At 42.7% G+C, this 21,000-nt stretch overlaps 1 protein-coding gene across 1 annotated transcript in view; it reads right to left on the bottom strand.

Annotated features, from left to right (window-relative positions):
* The window catches only part of mtnr1bb (melatonin receptor 1Bb), a 223,647-nt gene extending 206,227 nt beyond the window's left edge, over positions 1-17,420 (bottom strand). Inside the window, exon 1 of the mRNA XM_034178331.1 lies at positions 17,060-17,420. Within this exon, the coding sequence (XP_034034222.1) occupies positions 17,060-17,264 (205 nt within the window). The 5' untranslated portion in view covers positions 17,265-17,420. The remainder of the gene's footprint in view (positions 1-17,059) is intronic.
* Positions 17,421-21,000: the final 3,580 nt, after the last annotated feature.

Below are 21,000 nucleotides of genomic sequence, written 5' to 3'. Positions count from 1 at the left end.
GCACAAAGGACCCCCCCCCCCCCCCCCACCGCCGCCTGCCACCACTACCACTCCTTAAGATAAGATCAACTTTATTTATCCCAAAAGAAATGATTTTGCCAGAGTACCAAAATAAAATAAATTTTAAAAAAATAATTTGGTTTAAGATTGCAATCATACCACCAGACCAAAGATGTTTGCACAAACATTCACATATATCCTGTATTCTGCCACCCCCACCCACGTGAGCTGCAACTCCTGAACTTTACAAATATTTATTTTGAATGTGGACATGTGCCACACCTTGGACTGTTGTCAATTCTAACTGCAAATATGCACTCAAAAATAGCAGCTGCAGTTGCCAGAATAATTCTGTTCAAAAACAAACAACATCCATCCATCTGTCAGTTTTCTATACCTGCTTACTCTAATTAAGGGCCATGATGGGGGGGGGTCTCAAGCCTATCCCAACAGACATAGGGCGTGATACGTGGTACACCCTGGATGTCAGTCTGTCACAGGGCCACAAACAAACAACAACAATAGCTACAAGACAATATCGTGCCATATTTTCCAGAATATAACTCACTTTTTTTTCATAGTTTGCGAGGTCCTGTAACTTCAGTGCAGCTTTTATATATCATATGTTCTATAAGGTATGTCCCTTCAGCTGCTCCCTTGTTTTGTACTCGGGGTCACCACAGCAAATCCAAGGTGGATCTGCATGTTGAATTGGCACAAGTTTTACGCCGGATACCCTTCCTGACGCAACTCCACATTACATGGAGAAATGTGGCAGGGGTGGGATTTGAACCAGGGACCTTCCACACTGAAACTGAGTGCATTAACCACTTGGCATCATATGTTCTATGTGGTTAATAATAATAACTCCAATACATATTTATATGGTTTTCCCAGGAATCAAGCACAAAACAAAATGAATGTAAATGTAAAGTGGTGCAAAGCAAGAACTATTGGTTAAACAGAAAATAAACAAAACCGGTGACGACAGAATAGTGCAACAAGATAACTGATAAACAGAGAATGCAATAAATGACAAATAGAACATAATCTGATAAGCAACACTGAAGACAAATAATAACAAAAACCTGTGACTAAAGCATAATACCATAAATGTGATAACCAGAACTAAACTAACACTAAAGTTAGCAGGAGGTGGTAATGGTAGAAAATACGAAGTCTATTAGATAATAAACTGACCCTTTTATTTTTTTTTAACTATATGGATTTGAATGACGTGCGATTACACCAATCATGCTTGAACCCTCGTGCGCATCCATGAGTTTTTTCACGCGTGTCGGTGACGTCATTTCCCTGTGGGCAGGCCTTGAGTGAGATGTGGTCCCGCCCTCTCGGCTGAATTCCTTTGTTTCACACGCTGCTCAAGATGGCGTGCGTTGCTTTATCAAAATTTTTTCTGGACCTGTGAGGAATATCCGAGTGGACACTATTCGAGAAATTAAGCTGGTTTTCGGTGAAAAGTTTAACGGCTGATGAGAGATTATGAGGTGTTTCTGTCGGTGTAAGGACTTCCCACGGAGCGGGACATCGTGCAGCGTTTCCAGGCGCCGTCGTCGGCCTGTTTCAACCTGAAAACATCCTAATTTAAGGCTTAATTCACCCAGGACGTCGTGAGAGAACAGAGAAGATTCAGAAGAGGCCGGCATGAGGACTTTATGCGGACATTCCACTGTTTAAGGACATTTTTTAATGAAAGACGTGCGCGCAAATTCGCCGAGTCATTTCCGTGACGATTCAGCAAATCTGTGTGCGCCGCGACAGGAAAAACACCTCCGTGTTGAAAACCATTTGTAAAATTCAGGCGGCTTTTGATGGCTTTCAACAAGTGAGTAACTGAGAAATTGTTTAACAGCTTGGGCATGTTCCAACTTGTCCGTTAAGGTTTCCAACGGAGGTGTTTTTCCTGTCACCACCCCCCGCGGTCGGGTCCGGCCCGACATGCAACTCTGCCCGCACGTTCTTTCATTACAAAATGTCCGTTAACAATGGAATGTCCGAATAAACTCCTCATGCCGACTTCTTCTGAAAGTTCTCTGTTCTCTGACGACTTACTGGGTCAACAGAGCCTGAAATGTGGAAGTTTTCAACTTGAAACGGCGAGACGCTGTCACCTCGAACCGCAGATCGCCGTCAGGTGCCGTGGGCCATCCTTACGGCGACACTACCAGACCAAAATCTCTCATCAGCCGTTAAAATTTTTACCAAAAACCAGCTAAATTTATCGAATGGTGTCCACTCAGTTGTGCCTTACAGTTTTGAAAACTTTTGATTAAACAAAGCAACAGTCTCTGAGCCATTCCTAAACAATGAAAAAACGACGAGAGGGTGGGCGACTCCTCACTCAAAGACTGCCCACAGGCGAATGATGTAACCGACAGGCGTGAAAAAACTCTCACATGCCCACAAGGGTTCAAGCATGTCTGATGTAATCACACGTGATTCAAATCCATATGGTTTTTGAAAAAAATAATAAGGTCGGATACTTTTCTAATAGACCTCGTATATATATATTTTCAAATATGCCTACATCCACTTCAGAGATTGTGCATTGTGTAATTTGGGAGATATTTCATATAGGAAGTGGGTGTCTACCATGATAAAAAAAAAAAACACCCCATGAAAAAAGAAAACTGCAATATATGCTGTAATTTTAACATCTTTTGAAATATTAGAATGTAATTGTTTTGACTTCATGATTAGTTTTGATGAACCCTGCACTGAACACAACATTCAAGTTTATGATATATAATGCTCCTGACTTGGTAGTAGTTGTTTTAGAGAAGTCACAAAAGCTACATAAGTACTGATATTATTACAGTGATCATGCAATTACACATGTAATTTCAAGTCACAGCATGGCAAGTTGTAGTAAATCAAGTGTCATGGCCAAGCCAAAAACAAGATCTCAGGCTAAAGAATTTGATAAAACCTTTGACAATGGTTTATGTTTTTAAAGTTTTTGAAGAGCATGGCCTCCTCCTAAATTCTGTTATTCACACAGTGTGACTGAAATAAAACCTTTGACAATGGTTTATGTTTTTAAAGTTTTTGAAGAGCATGGCCTCCTCCTAAGTTCTGTTATTCACACAGTGTTACTGTGTGAATAACAGCATGGACAAACTTTACACAGAGCGAAATAGCTAAATAATTGAAAATAGACCATACTTTGATACATTCAAGGGGTGGGTGGTTATTTTCAAGATATAGGGTTAATTTTGATGCCAAAATGCTGATATTAATATTCTGAATCATTTCCTAAGTGGATGTATTGACATTCTGACTTGTGATTTTACCACCTCCTGCTACTAAAGTAACTTAAGGGACCAAGAGTGAAAGAATACAATAACCAACTACAGAATAAATGATAACCAAAGAATGAACCAGATGGTGACTTTGTCCCACCTCTGGCGTCACCATAGCAGATCTAGTATAGAGCCACATGTTGATTTAGCTTTCCTGGTGCACCTCATGGTGTGCCAGGAGAATGAGGTGTGGGTGGCCTTGTTTCAGCAGTTCCATGGTCCAGCAAAACAACAGAAACACACTCTTCTGCTCAGTGAGGAGCATAGTTTAACTCAAGTGCTTATCTTCATGAAAATTTTAAATTTACAATAAAAATCTTAAAATATTTTAAATATTACCCAATTACATGATTCTATACGAAGTTTTTACACTCTTTTTTTAATAGCACACATTTGGTCGTACAATTTGAAGATGGATCTTGCAAGTGGCAATGTAAATGCATTCCTTCCTTCAGTTTTAAATTACTGCCATAACAATTTAGAATGAAGACTAATTGAACAACCCACACCAACCACCTGTACTGGAAGGTACAGAGCAAACTGTACCTCCTGAGGAAGTTGCAGACGTTTTACATCTGCAGGAAACTCCTGTGGATGTTCTACCAGTCCATAGTTGCCGGCATCTTCTTTAACACTGTAGTGTGCTGGTGGGGGGGGGGGAATACACCCAAGAAGGACACATCCAGGCTAGACGAACTGATCAGGCGGGCTGGCTCCATTGTTGGCATGAAGCTGGACTCTCTGATAATGGTGGCAGAGAAGAGAACACTGGACAAACTGCTGGACATTATGGACAATGCCAGTCACCCTCTGCACACCGTCATCAGCAACCAGAGGAACCTCTTCAGCCACAGACTGCTCCTTCACAAGTGCAGGACCAACAGACTGAAAAAACTCCTTTGTCCCTCAGTCCATCAGACTGTACAACTCCTCACTCAGGGGGAGGATAAGTAACAGGAAGACAGATGATGGGAAGGAGAGGAACAGTAGTAGCCAGTAAAGCAGTATTGATCAGTATGTCTGGTATTTATATTTCTGTTTTTATATTAATATTTGCAAATTGTTTTTTACTTTCACTTTTGATACTCTGTGTGCTTCTTACCCTGTGTGCTGTTATACAATGCTGCTGGAACCTCAATTTCCCTGAGGGAGTCTTCCCAAGTGATTAATAAAGTACTATCTCATCTAATATAATCTAATGTAATCTACTGAATTGCATATTCCTGTATATCACCATAGTCATTTGGCCTCTTGTTTCAAATGTCAATGTATTAATATACTGGTCATCTTAACTAATATTTAATTTTAGCCAACTGATTATAGCCACCTGTCCTGGGTGTACCCCGCCTCACGCTCTATGACTGCTGGGATAGGCTCCAGCCCCCCGCAACCCTTAATTGGACTAAGCGGTAGAAGATGAATAATAATAATAATAACAACAATAAAACTTAGGATCCTATCTTGATGATCTAGGGGCACACAGTCTAACACTGCATTCACACCTTAGCGCTAAATGGCAGATGGTAAATCACGTTTCGCTGTTTTCAAAGAGGTGATGATGGAAAATAGTGCCACTGCTGGCTGTGTGAATGTTGCACATTTGCACCACGATGGCGCGCGCCATAAAAAGTGCAAATTTTTCAGCTTTTTCCCCTGCTGCAGTGACAAGGACAAACCGGATACTGTGTTATCTTTAAAGCTGTATGGCCTTTCAAATTTCACAAAACTGACAAAATTTAGTTTCTACTGAAATACGAGCATTATAATGTAGCTTTATTTTTGTAACTTGTTGCAAAATTACAGCTCATTTTAATGAAGAAAACATTTATTTCAGGGGAATTCCATAGAGAATAGTTTCTTTTCCTTCTAACAGCATCTACAGTAAGAAGCATGTTATGTGTGTGCAGGTTTGCCCCAAGGCGCTCCACATTGCAAGGCAAGGCCATACAATAATTATGAAAAACCCCAACGGTCAAAACGACCCCCTATGAGCAAGCACTTGGCCACAGTGGGAAGGAAAAACTCCCTTTTAACAGGAAGAAACCTCCAGCAGAACCAGGCTCAGGGAGGGGCAGTCTTCTGCTGAGACTGGTTGGGGCTGAGGGAAAGAACCAGGAAAAAGAGATCGATCACTAATGATTAAATGCAGAGTGATGCATACGGAGCAAAAAGAGAAAGAAACAGTGCATCATGGGAACCCTCCCACAGTCTACGTCTAAAGCAACATAACCAAGGGATGGTCCAGGGTCACCCGATCCAGCCCTAACTATAAGCCTTAGCGAAAAGGAAAGTTTTAAGCCTAATCTTAAAAGTAGAGAGGGTATCTGTCTCCCTGATCTGAATTGGGAGCTGGTTCCACAGGAGAGGAGCCTGAAAGCTGAAGGCTCTGCCTCCCATTCTACTCTTACAAACCCTAGGAACTACAAGTAAGCCCGCAGTCTGAGAGCGAAGCGCTCTAATGGGGTAATATGGTACTACGAGGTCCCTAAGATAAGATGGGACCTGATTATTCAAACCTTATAAGTAAGAAGAAGAATTTTAAATTCTATTCTAGCATTAACAGGAAGCCAATGAAGGGAGGCCAACACACGGACCTCATTACACCTTGATTAGTCTGCCCCTCATTTAAGACCTCACAGTTCCACAGCTCACTGCCCGATTGTTGACTTTGTTCGCTTTCTTGCCTTTCATTTACGTCCTGTTTGCTCTGCAGTTACTGACCTTGCTTGTTTGCTCCAACCTCCGCCTTGCCGTATCCTGAACTCTGCCTGTTTTTTGACTCTGCCTCTGTTTTGCCTGCTTTATTCCTCGACGCCATGTGAAAGAACCCTGCCTGGTTTATGGACCATGTCCCAGCCTGTACCATGTCTGATACCTCTGCCTCCATGAAAATTCAGTAAGGTATATCTTATATATTATATTCCAGTTCTAAGGTGGAACTATGCTAGTATACTAAGGTCAAGGTTGGGTAGGATTACTTTGAAAGAATACATGTGGATTACATGTATGTATGTACATACATTTGGATTACTTGTAATCTGATTACTTTTGGATTACATTTCAAAGTAATCCTACCCAACCTTGACTAAGGTATATTTAAATATCTAAAAAGGAAGAGTAAAATAGAAGAGTAGAAAAAGTAGAGTAGAGCCACTTAGGTGCCTGGGCTTGAGAAGCAGGGCTGGTAGGTTGAAAAGCTTTTTTATCCCATGGGATCCATCTGATACCTCTGCCTCCATGTCTGACTACTTGTGTACCGAATCCAATGCCTGGTTTCTAGATAAAGCCTTTTATTCATCTCAACCAACCTTGCCTGTGAGTCTGCATGTGTCTCCTAATGATTCCTGTGCCAAGCCACCATGAGTTCTGACACGCTGAGTGGATCCTTGTCATTTGATTGGTGCTTTGTAAATCATGTGACATGGATTATTTGTTCCATTTACTATGCAGTTTGGTTCTATACGTTTTGCACCATTGCACGCTGCAAACCCCGCCCATGCACACACTGGTGGGTGCAGTGTTGCACTAAACATGGCAGGGTTTGTTTTGCTGATGGACGACGATTTGAACGAGCTTTTTGACGGTGCTAATTTTTCTAACACACACACACAAAACAAATCCACTATGCCATAAGCCGTCTGGAGGCATGAAGAGCTGTTAAGAGGATGAGGTTTGTGTGAAAAGCTGATGTAATTTTTCACCTCGTTGACTGGTATGTTCTAGCTTTCACCTCATGAAATATTCGTACCATTGCACTCATAAACATTCATTATTTGTACATTATTTTAGTGGGTACACTATACTGATCTCCGTCACTGGAGGTGAACTCCTCCAGGCAGGTGGAGATGCTGTTCTCCTGGCATTGCAAATAATCTTTGTTTCAATCTGTGAGACAGAAATCATCCCTACAGACTGGAAGAATGGACTTGTTGTCCCAATCTGGAAATGAAAGGGTGATCATGTGGACTGTAACAACTGTAGAAGTATCACACTGCTCTCTGTGCCAGAGAAGGTGCTTGCAGGGATTATTCTTAATAGAATTCACTTCCAGCTACTCCCTGCTTAGTGACCAGAAGAATATGGCTTAACGCTTGAGAAGTCAACCATCTAATCAACACAACACATATATCACAGAAGTCTAAAACATCATGTGTCACATTAAATTTATATTTACTTGTATAAGGAGAATTTCTGTGAATAGAATTGTGAGACTTTGAGGATGTTTAACATGAAAACTCAAACACATGAAACTAAAAGGCAAGAAAAAATTATTTGCACAATATGACCTCTTTAATAATTGTCTTATGTAATCAATGTCATGATTTGTACCTGTGCTTTAGGTGCTCAGTGCTGGGTTTTTTCCTGCCTGCTCTTTTTCTTTCCCTATCTCTCTTGTCTGTGTCTCTTGGTGCCTGGTGGTGGGCGTTGCACTCGGTTTTGGCCACACCCATTTCTGGATCTTTCCATATACCTGTTTCTAATCTGCATCTCATCACCTGCGTGGATTTATGTCCCACTGGTGGCACTACTCCTTCGCCAGATCGTTGTGCCTTGTGCCTTCGCTTCCAGCCTTGTATTCATGTCTCCTAGTCCTGCTACCACGTTGTGTTTCGACCACCTGCCTGTTTGTATTGACCACGCCTTAACCCTGATGTTTTTGATTTGTTTGCTTGTTTTGGACTGCCTACGCCATCGACTTCCGCATCCTGGCAGTAAAGAGTGAATGGAACTCCGCGGCGCTCCAGGATGTGTTTTTCTGCGGGCTCTCCGACCAGATCCAGAACAAACTAGTTGCCATTAACCTTCCGGAAGATTTGGACGAACTCATCGCACTCGCCATCCGCACCGACCGCCGGCTGGCGGACCAGTCTCAACGCGACATACACCTCCCGACTCAGCGCACCGCGATGACTCCTGCTCGCCACACCGGCCCTCCTCCCCCTGGCTGCAGCCCTCGATGTCCTTCTACGGAAGAGCCCACGCAATCGGAATGTGCTCGGCTAACTGCTAAGGAACGGCAGCGACGCAAAGACCTGGGCCTTTGTTTTTACTGTGGGCGGGCTGGACATGTGGTCACTGAGTGTCAATCCAGGGGTGCCCTCGCGCGGTCACAACCGGTACTGCGGGTGAGTCAGTATTCCATTTCTTCAGTAACTCCTCAAAACGTAATCACAGCCAGGTTTGTCTCAGAGCGTTCATCCTGTATGGTGCCGGTGTTTATTGATTCTGGCTCAGACGCTAATTTGATGCAATCTTCTTTCACCAGGTCCCTACATCTTAAGTTAAACTGTCTCCCTCATCCTCTGGTGATGCATGCTGTGGACGGCCGTGAGCTCGGTCGTATCACTCATTGTACTGAGTCAGTCCGGTTGATTATCGCAGAAAATCACCCTGAGATGATAAGTTTTCACGTGTTTGATAAAATGACTCACTCGGCTATTTTGGGGCATCCCTGGTTAAAGAGGCATTGTCCTCAATTAAATTGGTCTGCGGGACAAATTAGTTCCTGGGGACCCGACTGCGCAGGTCGATGCCTAATCAGTTCCACTAAATCAGTCGTAACATCTACTTCCGATCTCACTGGAGTTCCGTTGTGTTATCATGACCTTGCAGAGGTTTTAGTAAAACCAAAGCTAAATCACTACCTCCGCATCGTCCTTACGATTGTGCCATTGAGCTACTTCCCGGTACCAGTCCTCCACAAGGAAAACTGTTTTCTCTGTCTGCCCCAGAACGCATCACCATGAATGAGTATATCCAGGAATCATTAGAGGCAGGTTTGATTCGACCCTCGTCTTCGCCCGCAGGGGCAGGGTTCTTCTTCGTGGAGAAGAAAGACAAGTCACTCCGTCCATGCATAGACTATCGCGGCCTTAAATATTGTTACTGTCAAGAACTGCTATCCCCTGCCTCTCATCACCACTGCGTTTGAACTACTAGAGGGTGCCACAATCTTTACCAAGCTTGACTTATGTAACGCATACCATTTAGTGCGTATTAAGCAAGGGGATGAATGGAAAACGGCATTCAATACCCCCACAGGCCATTATGAGTACCTTGTCATGCCCTTCGGGTTAACTAACACACCTGCAGTGTTTCAGAATTTGGTTAATGATGTCTTGCGCGAGTATCTGAATAAGTTTGTATTTGTTTATCTGGACGATATTCTGATTTTTTTCTCCAGATGAAGAAACTCACGTGCGGCATGTTCGCTCAGTTCTGGAAACCCTATTACGCAATCACCTATTTGTAAAAGCTGAAAAGTGTGAATTCCATAGATCCACGGTGTCGTTCTTAGGGTTCGTGATTTCAAAGGGGGAGATTCGGATGGATCCAGGGAAGGTGGCAGCTGTTCATGATTGGGCTACCCCTAAGACCCAAAAGGAGGTCCAGAGATTTCTCTGATTCGCTAATTTTTACCGTAAATTTATCCGTAATTTCAGTTCCATAGCCACACCACTGCACAATGTCACCTCATCCCTCCGGGCTTTTAATTGGACCCCTGAGTGTGATGAGGCCTTTCAGGTCCTAAAGAATCGCTTTACAGCAGCCCCCGTACTATTCCTTCCTGACCCCGCCCGGCAGTTCGTGGTTGAGGTTGATGCTTCCGACATAGGTGTTGGAGCGATCCTGTCCCAATATGACCCATCAGACAAGAAATTACACCCGTGCGCTTTTCTGTCTAAAAAATGATCTCCTGCAGAATGAAATTATAGCATAGGTGACCGAGAACTGCTGGCGGTTAAAGTGGCCTTGGAGGAGTGGCGCCATTGGCTCGAGGGGCACAAGTGCCATTCTTGGTATGGACTGATCACAAAAATTTTTAATATTTGCGCTCAGCTAAATGGTTAAATTCCAGGCAGGCTCGTTGGGCTATTTTCTTTAGCCGTTTTAATTTTGTACTGTCATACCGTTACCATAACGTTTTTAGGCTGCATGGTATCCCACAGGACATAGTCTCGGATCGAGGGCCTCAATTTGTCTGTCAGTTCTGGAAAGAGTTCTGTCGCCTGCTGGGGGTCACCTCCAGCCTAACCTCAGGACACCACCCACAAGCCAATGGCCAAACTGAAAGAGTTAATCAAGAGTTGGAAAAGGGCCTGTGTATCCTGGCTTCTCAGCATCCGGCCACCTGGGCCTCACAGTTAGTGTGGATTGAGCTAGCGCATAACTGCTTACCATCTGCATCCACAGGCTACTCCCCATTTCATGTGTCACATGGGTTTCAGCCGTCTTTGTTTCCTCCCACAGACTTGACCTCCCGGGTGCCCTCTGCCCTGTCCCTCATCCTTCGCTGCCGGCGAACCTGGGAGTGGGCTTGTTGGGCTCTGCACGTTCGTCTGTGGCCTATAAGACCACAGCCAATAGAAAGAGGTCTCCGGCACCTGCCTACACCCCAGGTCAGAAAGTCTGGCTCTCCACTCGCCACCTGTCCATCCGTGGCCTCCCCAGGAAGCTCACTCCCAGGTTTGTTGGTCCATTCCCCATTGCTAAAGTGATTAACCCTGTTTCGGTCCGTCTGCTTTTGCCCGGGTCCATGAAGGTGCACCCCAGCTTCCACGTCAGCCTTGTGAAGCTTATCTACACTAGCCCTTTGTGCCCTCCTGCCGTTCCCCCGCCTCCCGCCCGGTTTGTGGGTGGTGGGCCGGTCTTCTCTGTTCAGCGCCTCCTGGGGTCTCGGCAGCGTGGGAGGGGGGTGCAGTACCTGGTGGACTGGGAGGGGTATGAGCCTGAAGAACGGTCCTGGATCCCCTCCCGTTTCATTCTGGACCCGGACCTTATTGCAGACTTTCATGCTCAGCACCCTGGTTCCCCTTGGCCGTCGGGGGTCAGCCCTTAGAGGGGGGGGTCCTGTCATGATTTGTACCTGTGCTTTAGGTGCTCGGTGCTGGGTTTTTTCCTGCCTGCTCTTTTTCTTTCCCTATCTCTCTTGTCTGTGTCTCTTGGTGCTTGGTGGTGGGCGTTGCACTCGGTTTTGGCCACACCCATTTCTGGATCTTTCCATACACCTGTTTCTAATCTCCATCTCATCACCTGGGTGGATTTATGTCCCACTGGTGGCACTACTCCTTCGCCAGATCGTTGCGCCTTGTGCCTTCGCTTCCAGGCTTGTATTCATGTCTCCTAGTCCTGCTACCACGTCGTTTTTTGACCACCTGCCTGTTTGTATTGACCATGCTTTAAGCCTGATGTTTTTGATTTGTTTGCTTGTTTTGGACTGCCTTGCCATGTACCGGACCTCACTGAATCCTTCAGTAAACGCCTTTGCGAACCAAAGCTATGTTGTTGAGTCCTGCAATTGTGGCCAGACATTTCTGTCCACTATTCCTGATAATCAATAGTGTAATGTGGACTATTTTCATTTTCACATCTGCATTTTGAAAGTTAAAATTTCAATGAAAAATGCCAGGAATCAATTCAAGGAAGTCCCCATGTCACTTTGCTCCAAATTCAGGGTGGGCGCATCTGTGCATTCATTCCCCCCCCCCCCCCCCCCCCCCCCAGCTCTGATTCTTATCCACAGGAAGCATAATATATTAACAGTGAACTCTTTATAAGTATATCCACTTCTGCAGATAAAGACACCTCAAATGAGACCATGAAGTCTGGATTGCCAACTCTCACTGGCGTGAGACTCACGCTTTTAGGATCAGTCTCACACTCTCACGCTCAAGTAAGAAATGTCACGCCAAAATAAAAATATCTCCCCTTTATTTTCTGATGACTAAATTAGACCACACCAGACCACAGCACATTGTTTCTTAATGAAAAGAGAGGATTAAGATATGCACCCAAACAGCTGTTAACATCTGCTTACAGCATTCTGACTGCAGTATTCTGTGATCACTGATTCACTGAAAAACCTGTCACCTGATACGTCGCTGTCTTGTGAAGACTTTAGAGAGAGTTCGAGCAAAGCTTCGGAGCTTATTTTTCTAAGTCAACCACTGAGACAGCATTAAAAGTGTGGGATAACAAGGTAAGGCCCATCACAAGCCTAACTTTGGGTCCCTTGCAAGTACAGACGGAGCCTCATCAGACTAATTGTGTGTTGAGACATGGGCTACAGACTTCATCTAGTTGCAAAGTAGGTCATTTAAAGGACATATGATAGTTATTTAATGTCCTGGTTATCAGGTATTAATGATTGTAAGTCTGTCTTTGGCCATGCTCTGAAAACGTGTTTACTGGTGTATTTTATTGACAACAATGGAGAAATTGAAGCGGTTTGAACCACTAAATCAATATGAAGCAATTGTGTTGAAATGATTCAGTGTTTGAAGCAATTAAATTGGAGACATCTACTGGCCAATCTTTAACATAGCACTTGCATGGAATTTAAACATGCAAAAAATAATACAAAAATATATTAACTAAACAATAAATACATAAAATACGGGGTAACAGAAAAACACAAAACAAAAATAAAAGCTTGTTTCCATTGTGGCCCAACAAAATACTCACAGGCAAAAATACATTCATACATACACAAAATCCATTAACAGTTAATAAAATAAAATATATATTTTATATTTGTTTCTCAATATAAATAAATTGATTGTTCTCTTGTTGAGCCAGTTTTGGAATAAAAACTGTCTGACCTGTTTTTAAAAAGAGGCTTCAATTCACAAACTCTAATTTGACAAGACGGACCATTAAATAGTTTCACTCCAGTGTACTTGAAGGACGAAGCCCCACAGGTCTTCACCTGAGGATGACCACAGACAAGGTACTCGACCGAGTATTAATATTGTACTGCACAGCTGTAATTTAAAGAAAAGTGACCAAGTAATTGGGCTTACTTATTCAGTATATTGACATATGATTTATTTTAATTGTTGAACTCTGAGATCAACAGGCAACATACTGACATTCGCAAAGAATCAATAGTTTCAAATCAAATCAATCAAATCATTTTCCCTTCTATTAGTATTTTACGAGTAAAGGAGGACTGTTTTTTTTTTTTTTAATAGGGTTAGAGAGACAAAAAAAATTTTGGTGCAGTCTCACTCCAGCCAAGATCCCAAAGCTGGCAACCCTGATGAAGTCAGCTAAAGATAATATCAAATGACCTGTCATAAGTGTGATCGTCAAACACTTGAAGCACACAAAGTAACGTGTGTATGCGTAAACTGAGAAAGCCAAATAGAAAATGCAGAGGTGCAGTCCTTCACACGCCCGTGTTTTTTAATTCTATCAACAACGTGCAAAAGTACATCAGACATAATGTATTTTAACGACCAATGCAAACCATATCAGTGCCGCACCTGAAGATGATTGACTGTCTGGTTGAAAGTACACCCTTTCCAGATTAGGTATATAATCATGGAGGCTGATGTCATAATTATCACCCAGGCCAAATTATTATGATGCTCTTTTGATGCCCTTTCCTGCAATTGGTGTCCACTGTGAGAGGGGCAGCTCTGATAATATATTTTAAGTGGAAGACTTGTCTGCATATTTTAAGTGGCTATACAAAAATCTTTTTTTAAGTGGGTATGGCATAGTCCTACGTATGTTGTATCCAAAAAGTATTCACAAGCGCTTCACTTTTTCCATGGTAGAGAGGCTTGAATCTTCGACTGGACTGGGTTGCTTGACCCGAGGACGTTTCGCTTCAAATCACAGAATCTTCCTCATCTAAAATTCTTGCTCTGGAAGTCTGACTTCTGTCTGACTCTTGTAGAGAGGATAAAACAGAAGCCAACAAAAGCTGTATGTTTTAAACCTAACCAGACCCCTCCTACTGAGAGGCAGACTGCTATAGGCTAGGTGACTAAACAATAGCTCTAATTAGCACTATTGTGCTGTAGTTAGCACACCTAATGACAGGGCAGCTGTCCCTCTAATGATGGGATGGATGCCTTTCTGATGGCTGCCCTTGATGACGTGAATGACTCATTACCATGAAGAAAAGACTGAAACTTCTTTGACCTGAGTCCCCCATTTAAACAGGGGATAACGTGTTCTCAGACCCCCTCCCCGGTTAAGGCTGGGTTTCAAACGTTTCACAAAGAATGCCTCCTTGACCCCTCTCTCAAACCATTTCTTCTCTCTGGCTAATATTTTAACTTCTTCTGTGATTTGAAGCGAAACGTCCTCGCGTCAAGCAACCCAGTCCAGTCGAAGATTCAAGCTTCTCTACTATGGAAACCACCTGGACAACTGAGAGCCTACACAGAAACTTTTTCCATGCTTTCTTATATTACATTCTTATTTTAAAATGGAGTAAATTCATTTATTTCCCCTCAAAAGTCTACTCACAACACCCATAATGACAACATGAAAACAGTTTTTTGTATTTTCTTTTTTTTTTTTTGCAAATTTATTAAAAACTTTGAAAACGAAGAAAACACTCAATAATTGTGCAACTTTGGGGATATTTAACATGAAACACAACAACATGCATGTGAAGTGTACACTGCAAAAGCAGTAGTTTGAAATTGACACGTATAGTGTTATTTTTAACACCCACTTGCATCTGAAGGAAAAAGAACCACATATTTGAAGATAAGAATGTTCATATTTTAGACAGGGAGCATGGTTGATTTAAAAGAGGCATCAAGGAAGACATATTTGTTAAAATGTCAAAACCCTCTTTAAACTGGGGCTGAGATACCACCTCACTCCCAGTATGAATTATGATTCTATCATCTATAATGTAGAGACTTATGGGACTATTCCCCAGAGTGCCGTTCCTTGTGTTTCATCCTGAATAAGCAAATCGGGGTGCATTTTGAAGCATCAGTAACTTCTTGATCCATCTATTGTTAGTCTTGAACAACTTGGCATACAAGTAGTTATGGCCATCATCAACACCAATTTTGAAATCGGAGTGGCTATACGCCCAACCGCTGGATCAATAAAGTAAATTCGCGAGCATATACGCCCAACCACAACTGACCAATGAGCGCGCTTGTAAGCTCACTTCCGGTTTCAACGCAGGGGGGAAAAAGGCGGATATTTCGCATGTTCACAAACTGTTTCGTCATCGTTACAGGCTTCCGTTCAAAATGCATATGAAGTTTGTCTGTTTTGATCCATTGCGGTGTTTTTGCAGTAATTAAAGACGGCGCTGTTAAATGTGTCAAACATACGCCACAATAGAGCCTTAAAAAGTGGTGTAAAAAATGTAGTTTAGATGCACAAAACATGTCAAATACACGATCACGGTTGGGGCCAAAAAAGGTAAGACATTATATTTATCTGTCCAATGGTTGGCATGTAATGTTTAATGTATGACTTATCTGTCCAACGGTTGGGCGTATAGCCTTTGCCTTTTGAAATTGGGGTGAAATTTTCTAGCTGTTCAAATATTTCATCCCAGTCCACCAAATCAGCATAATTTCTCAGTCAGTTCCAGGTGTTCGTAGTCTTAACAGCTTCAGTCTTGTTCAAACATCTTTAAACTGGGTATTCCTTGTGAGGACAGCTAGATACTTGTTTGATTGAACTCCATCAGGGTAAAAAATTTAAGAGCAGAAGCCGAGTTTCTTGTGATCCTATCCATGGGCACAGCTAAGATCATTGTCACCTCTCCTGTAGAACTTAAGTGGAGACTAGCAACCTTAATGACTTTCTTTACATTGTGAACCAAAACAGGATGATAGTTGAGTCTGTCACGACTGTAACGTAAAAATTGATGAAGCACAAAATGTCTTCAAGGAACTAAACAAGTCCACTTGACCCAATTTAACCTACTTGGACACCCATGAAGTGTGCACACAAATTCAGTGGTATTTGAACACCCTGATAAAGTTATCTGGTCAAGTCTTACAGTTTTGATTCATATGACTTTGTGTCCAAAAACAGACAGATTTCACACAATGCCAGGTTGGATTAGAACCTCCAACATTCTGATCATTATGCAGCAACTCAGAAAGTCATTTTTTTTATCATAAATGGAGATGGTGATGTGCATACAGAACTCAAAAAACATTAAGCTGAGACACCAGTGTGCTGTAAATTTGAACAAAATTAACATTATAATCTTAAGAATTTACACCAGCAGGTCTTAACACTGGAAATTGTTATCCTGAAAAAGCTTAAAAAATGCACAATATGACGCTTTTCAGTAATAAATAAAGCACATAAAGTCGTGTATTTAGAATAAGAAAGATTCCTGGTTGTCATCTGGATACAAAAATAGCTGCTGTTGGAAAAAAAAGAGAATACATTTATATTATATTACCAAAAGCACAAAATAACATCGGGATATCTTATTTTACTGAATTTTTAATGTCGATATTGTGCCGGAGAATAAATGATGAATTCAGATGGAGTACTCCTGAACCAAAAATAGACACTTATGATGTATTATTATTATTATTATTACTGGGGCAAAATCCAATCCATATAATATCTAAAACTAGTGTCAAGTAGCGCGCTTTAAGGAGTAATAAGACACTTATTTCCAAAGTCTTCATTAAAAACAATAAATGAACTAAAGAGATTAGTTGCCAAAAATGAACTGCACTAACTTTTCTTATACACTTCACATTAGGTGAGTGTGTTTGGGTTCAAAACAACGCGCGCGCAAAGACAAAACGGCTCCAAGCTGGACTCAGTCTAAAACTACTGTCTGTAATATGAATTGAGACCATTTTAATTATGAAAATAATATCGTCGTCGTCGTCGCCCCCCCCCAAAAAAAAAACCAAAAAAAAAAAGAAAGAATGAAGCGACATCACCTCCCGGAGAAGCAATTACGCAACATCCTTGTGGAAGATCCTTACCGGAGTTCCTCAGCTTGCGGTTCCTGCACACCGCGACGATCACCAGCAGGTTGCCCAGCACGTCCACCACCGTGGTGAAGATCAGCACGCTGGCCAGGATTCCGATGACCCACGCGGGGCGCTCGCCCTCCTCCGTGGCCAGCGTGCGCTCGAGCTCCAGCCGCGGCTCTGTCCGGTTGTTTATGTGCGTGAATGTGTCCGGCATCACTGGCTCGCACGACCCGGGGCTGCTTTCAAGTCTTCTGAGTCCCGCAGGTGCCGCCGGTACCGGTGTGTTCTAAGTGGAGCATTGAGCGCACGTGGATGTTGCAAAACTATTCGCCTTTAAGAAGCCCGTGTGCGTGTTATTCGAGGTAAAGTGGCGATCGCAAGTTCCCTTCATCTATCCATCCAGGTGCCACACCTCCTCCTCCCTGGTGAGGGAAATCTCCTAGAAGTCAGTCATAAAATATGAGACAATACAAATCCACAGCACGCGTGTTTTAAGTCTCCATCCTCTTCGAGCGGATCTGGCTTGCTGGACGACATCTCCAACGGCTGGTTTGCGCCAGTGCGTTTTTGGCGCTTCTCACTTCCCTTTGGACTTTTGGACTCTTTCTTCTTTAATTTTCTCTCCTCTGGTGCATGTAGTCTTCGCACCGACGCACGCCAACCGCGTTGTGCGTGGCGGCGCGGCCGGACACAGAGCGACGCACTGCTGCACACGCAGCCTTTTACTTTGGCTCTTCCCTGTCTCTCCTGTGCCCGCGCCGAGAAAACTCAGAAGTTCCTTTTGGTGTTCCCAGAAGGCTGAGAAAACGCGCCTTTGATGTATGGACTCGGGGGTGACGTGCGCAAGAAGGGCAGAGACTGAATCCGTCTGAATTATTTTCATATCGTCATTTTTATTCCTCATTGCAGAAATAAATACAACTGCAGTTCTTCACTTCCCCTGAGCACTTTGAGAATCTCAAAACATGTGGCACACCACTAAAAATATTGTAGATATCAAGTAATTCATAATAAAAAAGTAAATCAAATACCTTTTAAAATGAAACTGATTTATTTGCAAGACAATAATGATGATTTATTCCAGTGTGATCCTTGTTGTCTTTGTGGATCATTCAGTGGGTTGCAAACCTGCAAAGAATTAGGTTTCATTGATTTTAAAGGTCTGCTATAAAACAAATCAAAATGTTCATAACAGATGATTTATTCATTTGAAAATTGTCATTGGGAAATTTTGTCTTTTGCTGGCATGGAGACAGATCAGAAGCCGCTGAGACACTGGTGGAACGCTGGGTTTCTGCCAGCCCGATTCTCATGAATGCATACAATGTTTTTGCATTTTGAAAGATTTGTCTCATACGATGCAATGGTCAAAAGTGAGTATGCAGTCCGTTGCAATGTTATGTGTACTTCTTGGTCGTTCAGCTGACATTCCTGTCAGTAGAAACACACACACACAGCCCCTTGTCTCCCAGCTATGCACTAATCAGGACTTACTTTCCCTCAGCTCTGAGTAGAGGTGGGCGGATGATCCTAATATTGATAATATCGATACTAAGGCTGATATTGATATTGAACGATCCTCGTGTAAAAAGATCGATACTCAAGCTTTTTTTCTCTCCCACACGCACTGACTGCTGCACACGCAGATTCATCAAAGTCTACTCTCTGTCTGTAAGAGCAGCACTGCACTGTGTCACACAACACAGAGCAGCGCACCTTCCCCCCTCTGGTCTTTTGTTGTTGCGCCTTCACGTGGCTCAGCGGCGCTAGCCAACAGCCTTGCAGGTAGGCTCAGCCTGGCCCGCCCACTCAGCGCTCTCCTCTACCTCAGGAGATTTTGTTTTGTGTTGAGTGATATTTTTTAAACAAAAATGTTGATTGTGAAAATAAAGTATTTTTTTGTCACGTACAATGTTAGTGAAATTCTGTCCTAGGTCTTCTGGATCCTTTGGATCTATGAAGCTTAAATAAGAAAAAGTATCGGTATCGATATCGGTGACACTGGGCCTGTATTTACTTGGTATCAGATCAATACCAAAATTCCAAGTATCACCCAACTCTAGTTCTGAAATCTGAACGGATCAGGCAAACACAAAAACAGGATGGCTGCAGTGGCAGTGAATAAATGAGTTAAATTTTCATGACGGGGTATTTTTTAACTCATTATTACTAACCCTACTCCTTCCCCCAACCGTAACCATAACCACCCGACACCCCCCCACACACACACACATTTCATGCTGCCGTGACGAAAATGTGGCGCTTTTTGTGACAATATCACAAACCAATAGATTAATGTATATTTCGTGCTGCAGAGTCACGACATGCCGTGAGACCAGGTTGTGCTGAGAGCACACATATAATCTGCACTAACTCACAGCACCCCCAGCAAACGTTGACAAGCTTACCAGCTAACAACTGATGCTTTTCTGCACAAGGCTTTTACAAAAGCACACTTCAGAGATTTTGACCTTTTGACTCCGTAATCAACAGGATTCTTGGGGACACCATGTCTAACACACATACTACGTTTGGTGCAACAATCAAGCAATTAGAAAGTTATGGTATCATGCTGACAATGACGTGATGAAGTAAAATTACTGATTTCTCGCTCTGTGGGAGTAATTCTGCACCCGCCTTCTATTGGAGGGTGGTGCACTAGGAGTTTCATCTCTGGACAAGAAGAAACCACGAGAGCAGCAAGGGTCTTGTCTTTGGAGGGCGGCAGCTAGTGCAGTGCTGAAGGGTCATCCACTGCACAACGGGACCCAGACAAATCATGCAGGTAGGCCCCAGGTACCAAAATGTGTGTGTGTGTGTGGGGGGGGGGTATCATCCTGTCTGTCTGTCCATTTGTCTGTCCATGATTCCTGGAAGTGCATAGTGAGATAACCACTTTAGGGATATCAATGAAATTTCACATAGTGGTAGCACACCATTTGAAGATGTGCATGAAGGAAAATAATTCTGGGAGGTGATGGTCTAGTAAGCGTTGGGTTTGAGACCAAAGGATCCTCGGTTCAAATTCCAGCCTGACCGGAAAATCACTAAGGGCCCTTGGGCAACATCTTTAATCCCCTAGTTGCTGCCAGTGTGTAGTGGCCGCCTTTCATGGCAGCACTCTGACATCGGGGTGAATGTGAGGCATTAATGTGTAAAGCACTTTGAGCGTCTAATGCAGATGGAAAAGTGCTATATAATACACTCCATTTATTTTTATCTTCAAGGGGAGATTGTTGGGCTTTTGTGGTTTTTAACAAATTAGATTTAATCAAATAAATGTACAGAGGTTTACCGGTTTATGATTTGCTTCATTTCAAAATATTTACAACCATTGATATATTATACATGCAAGCACTTATTGGCAGAGTCAGGGTGAGAGGGGCGGGGATTGTCATCATTTTGTGACATAGATCTCTCACTGGTTGGGGAGATATCTTGGAAAATGTGCTTTTGGACTATATTTTTGATGACCTTGGCCTTTGACCAATCTTCTCCAAAAGAATCATTTTTATTCACCCAAGAAATATTTCTACCAAGTTGGATTAAAATCTGGTCATCTGTTGATGAGTTATTTCATACATAGACACAGACACACATGAGAGCGTGTCATATCCTGTATTACAGCTGGTATGCAGTGAAAAGTGAACTTGTCTTTTAATAACAGGATGCCCCTCTTTCAAAAAATATAGGTAAAGATTTAAAAAGAAATCTTAACATATCACCAAGGAAATAATGGTCAAAATGTAAAAAATAGGTGAAGATCATTTCAGTCTTAAATGATCTTGAACAGTCACCTTAACTTAAATTTTCCAAGTGTTTTAAGAATTGGACTATGTGTCTATTGTGCCTTTCTAGAGAGGATATGTTAAACGTGATCTATGATGATATTGCCCATCTGCACGCACACACACACACACTCACACACACAAATACAGATGTCAGGACCT

Source organism: Thalassophryne amazonica, chromosome 9 (assembly GCF_902500255.1).
Source record: "Thalassophryne amazonica chromosome 9, fThaAma1.1, whole genome shotgun sequence".
Lineage (NCBI taxonomy): Eukaryota > Metazoa > Chordata > Actinopteri > Batrachoidiformes > Batrachoididae > Thalassophryne > Thalassophryne amazonica.
The sequence above is the reverse complement of the archived record's forward strand: the minus strand, read 5'-3'. Positions and strand labels throughout refer to the sequence as shown.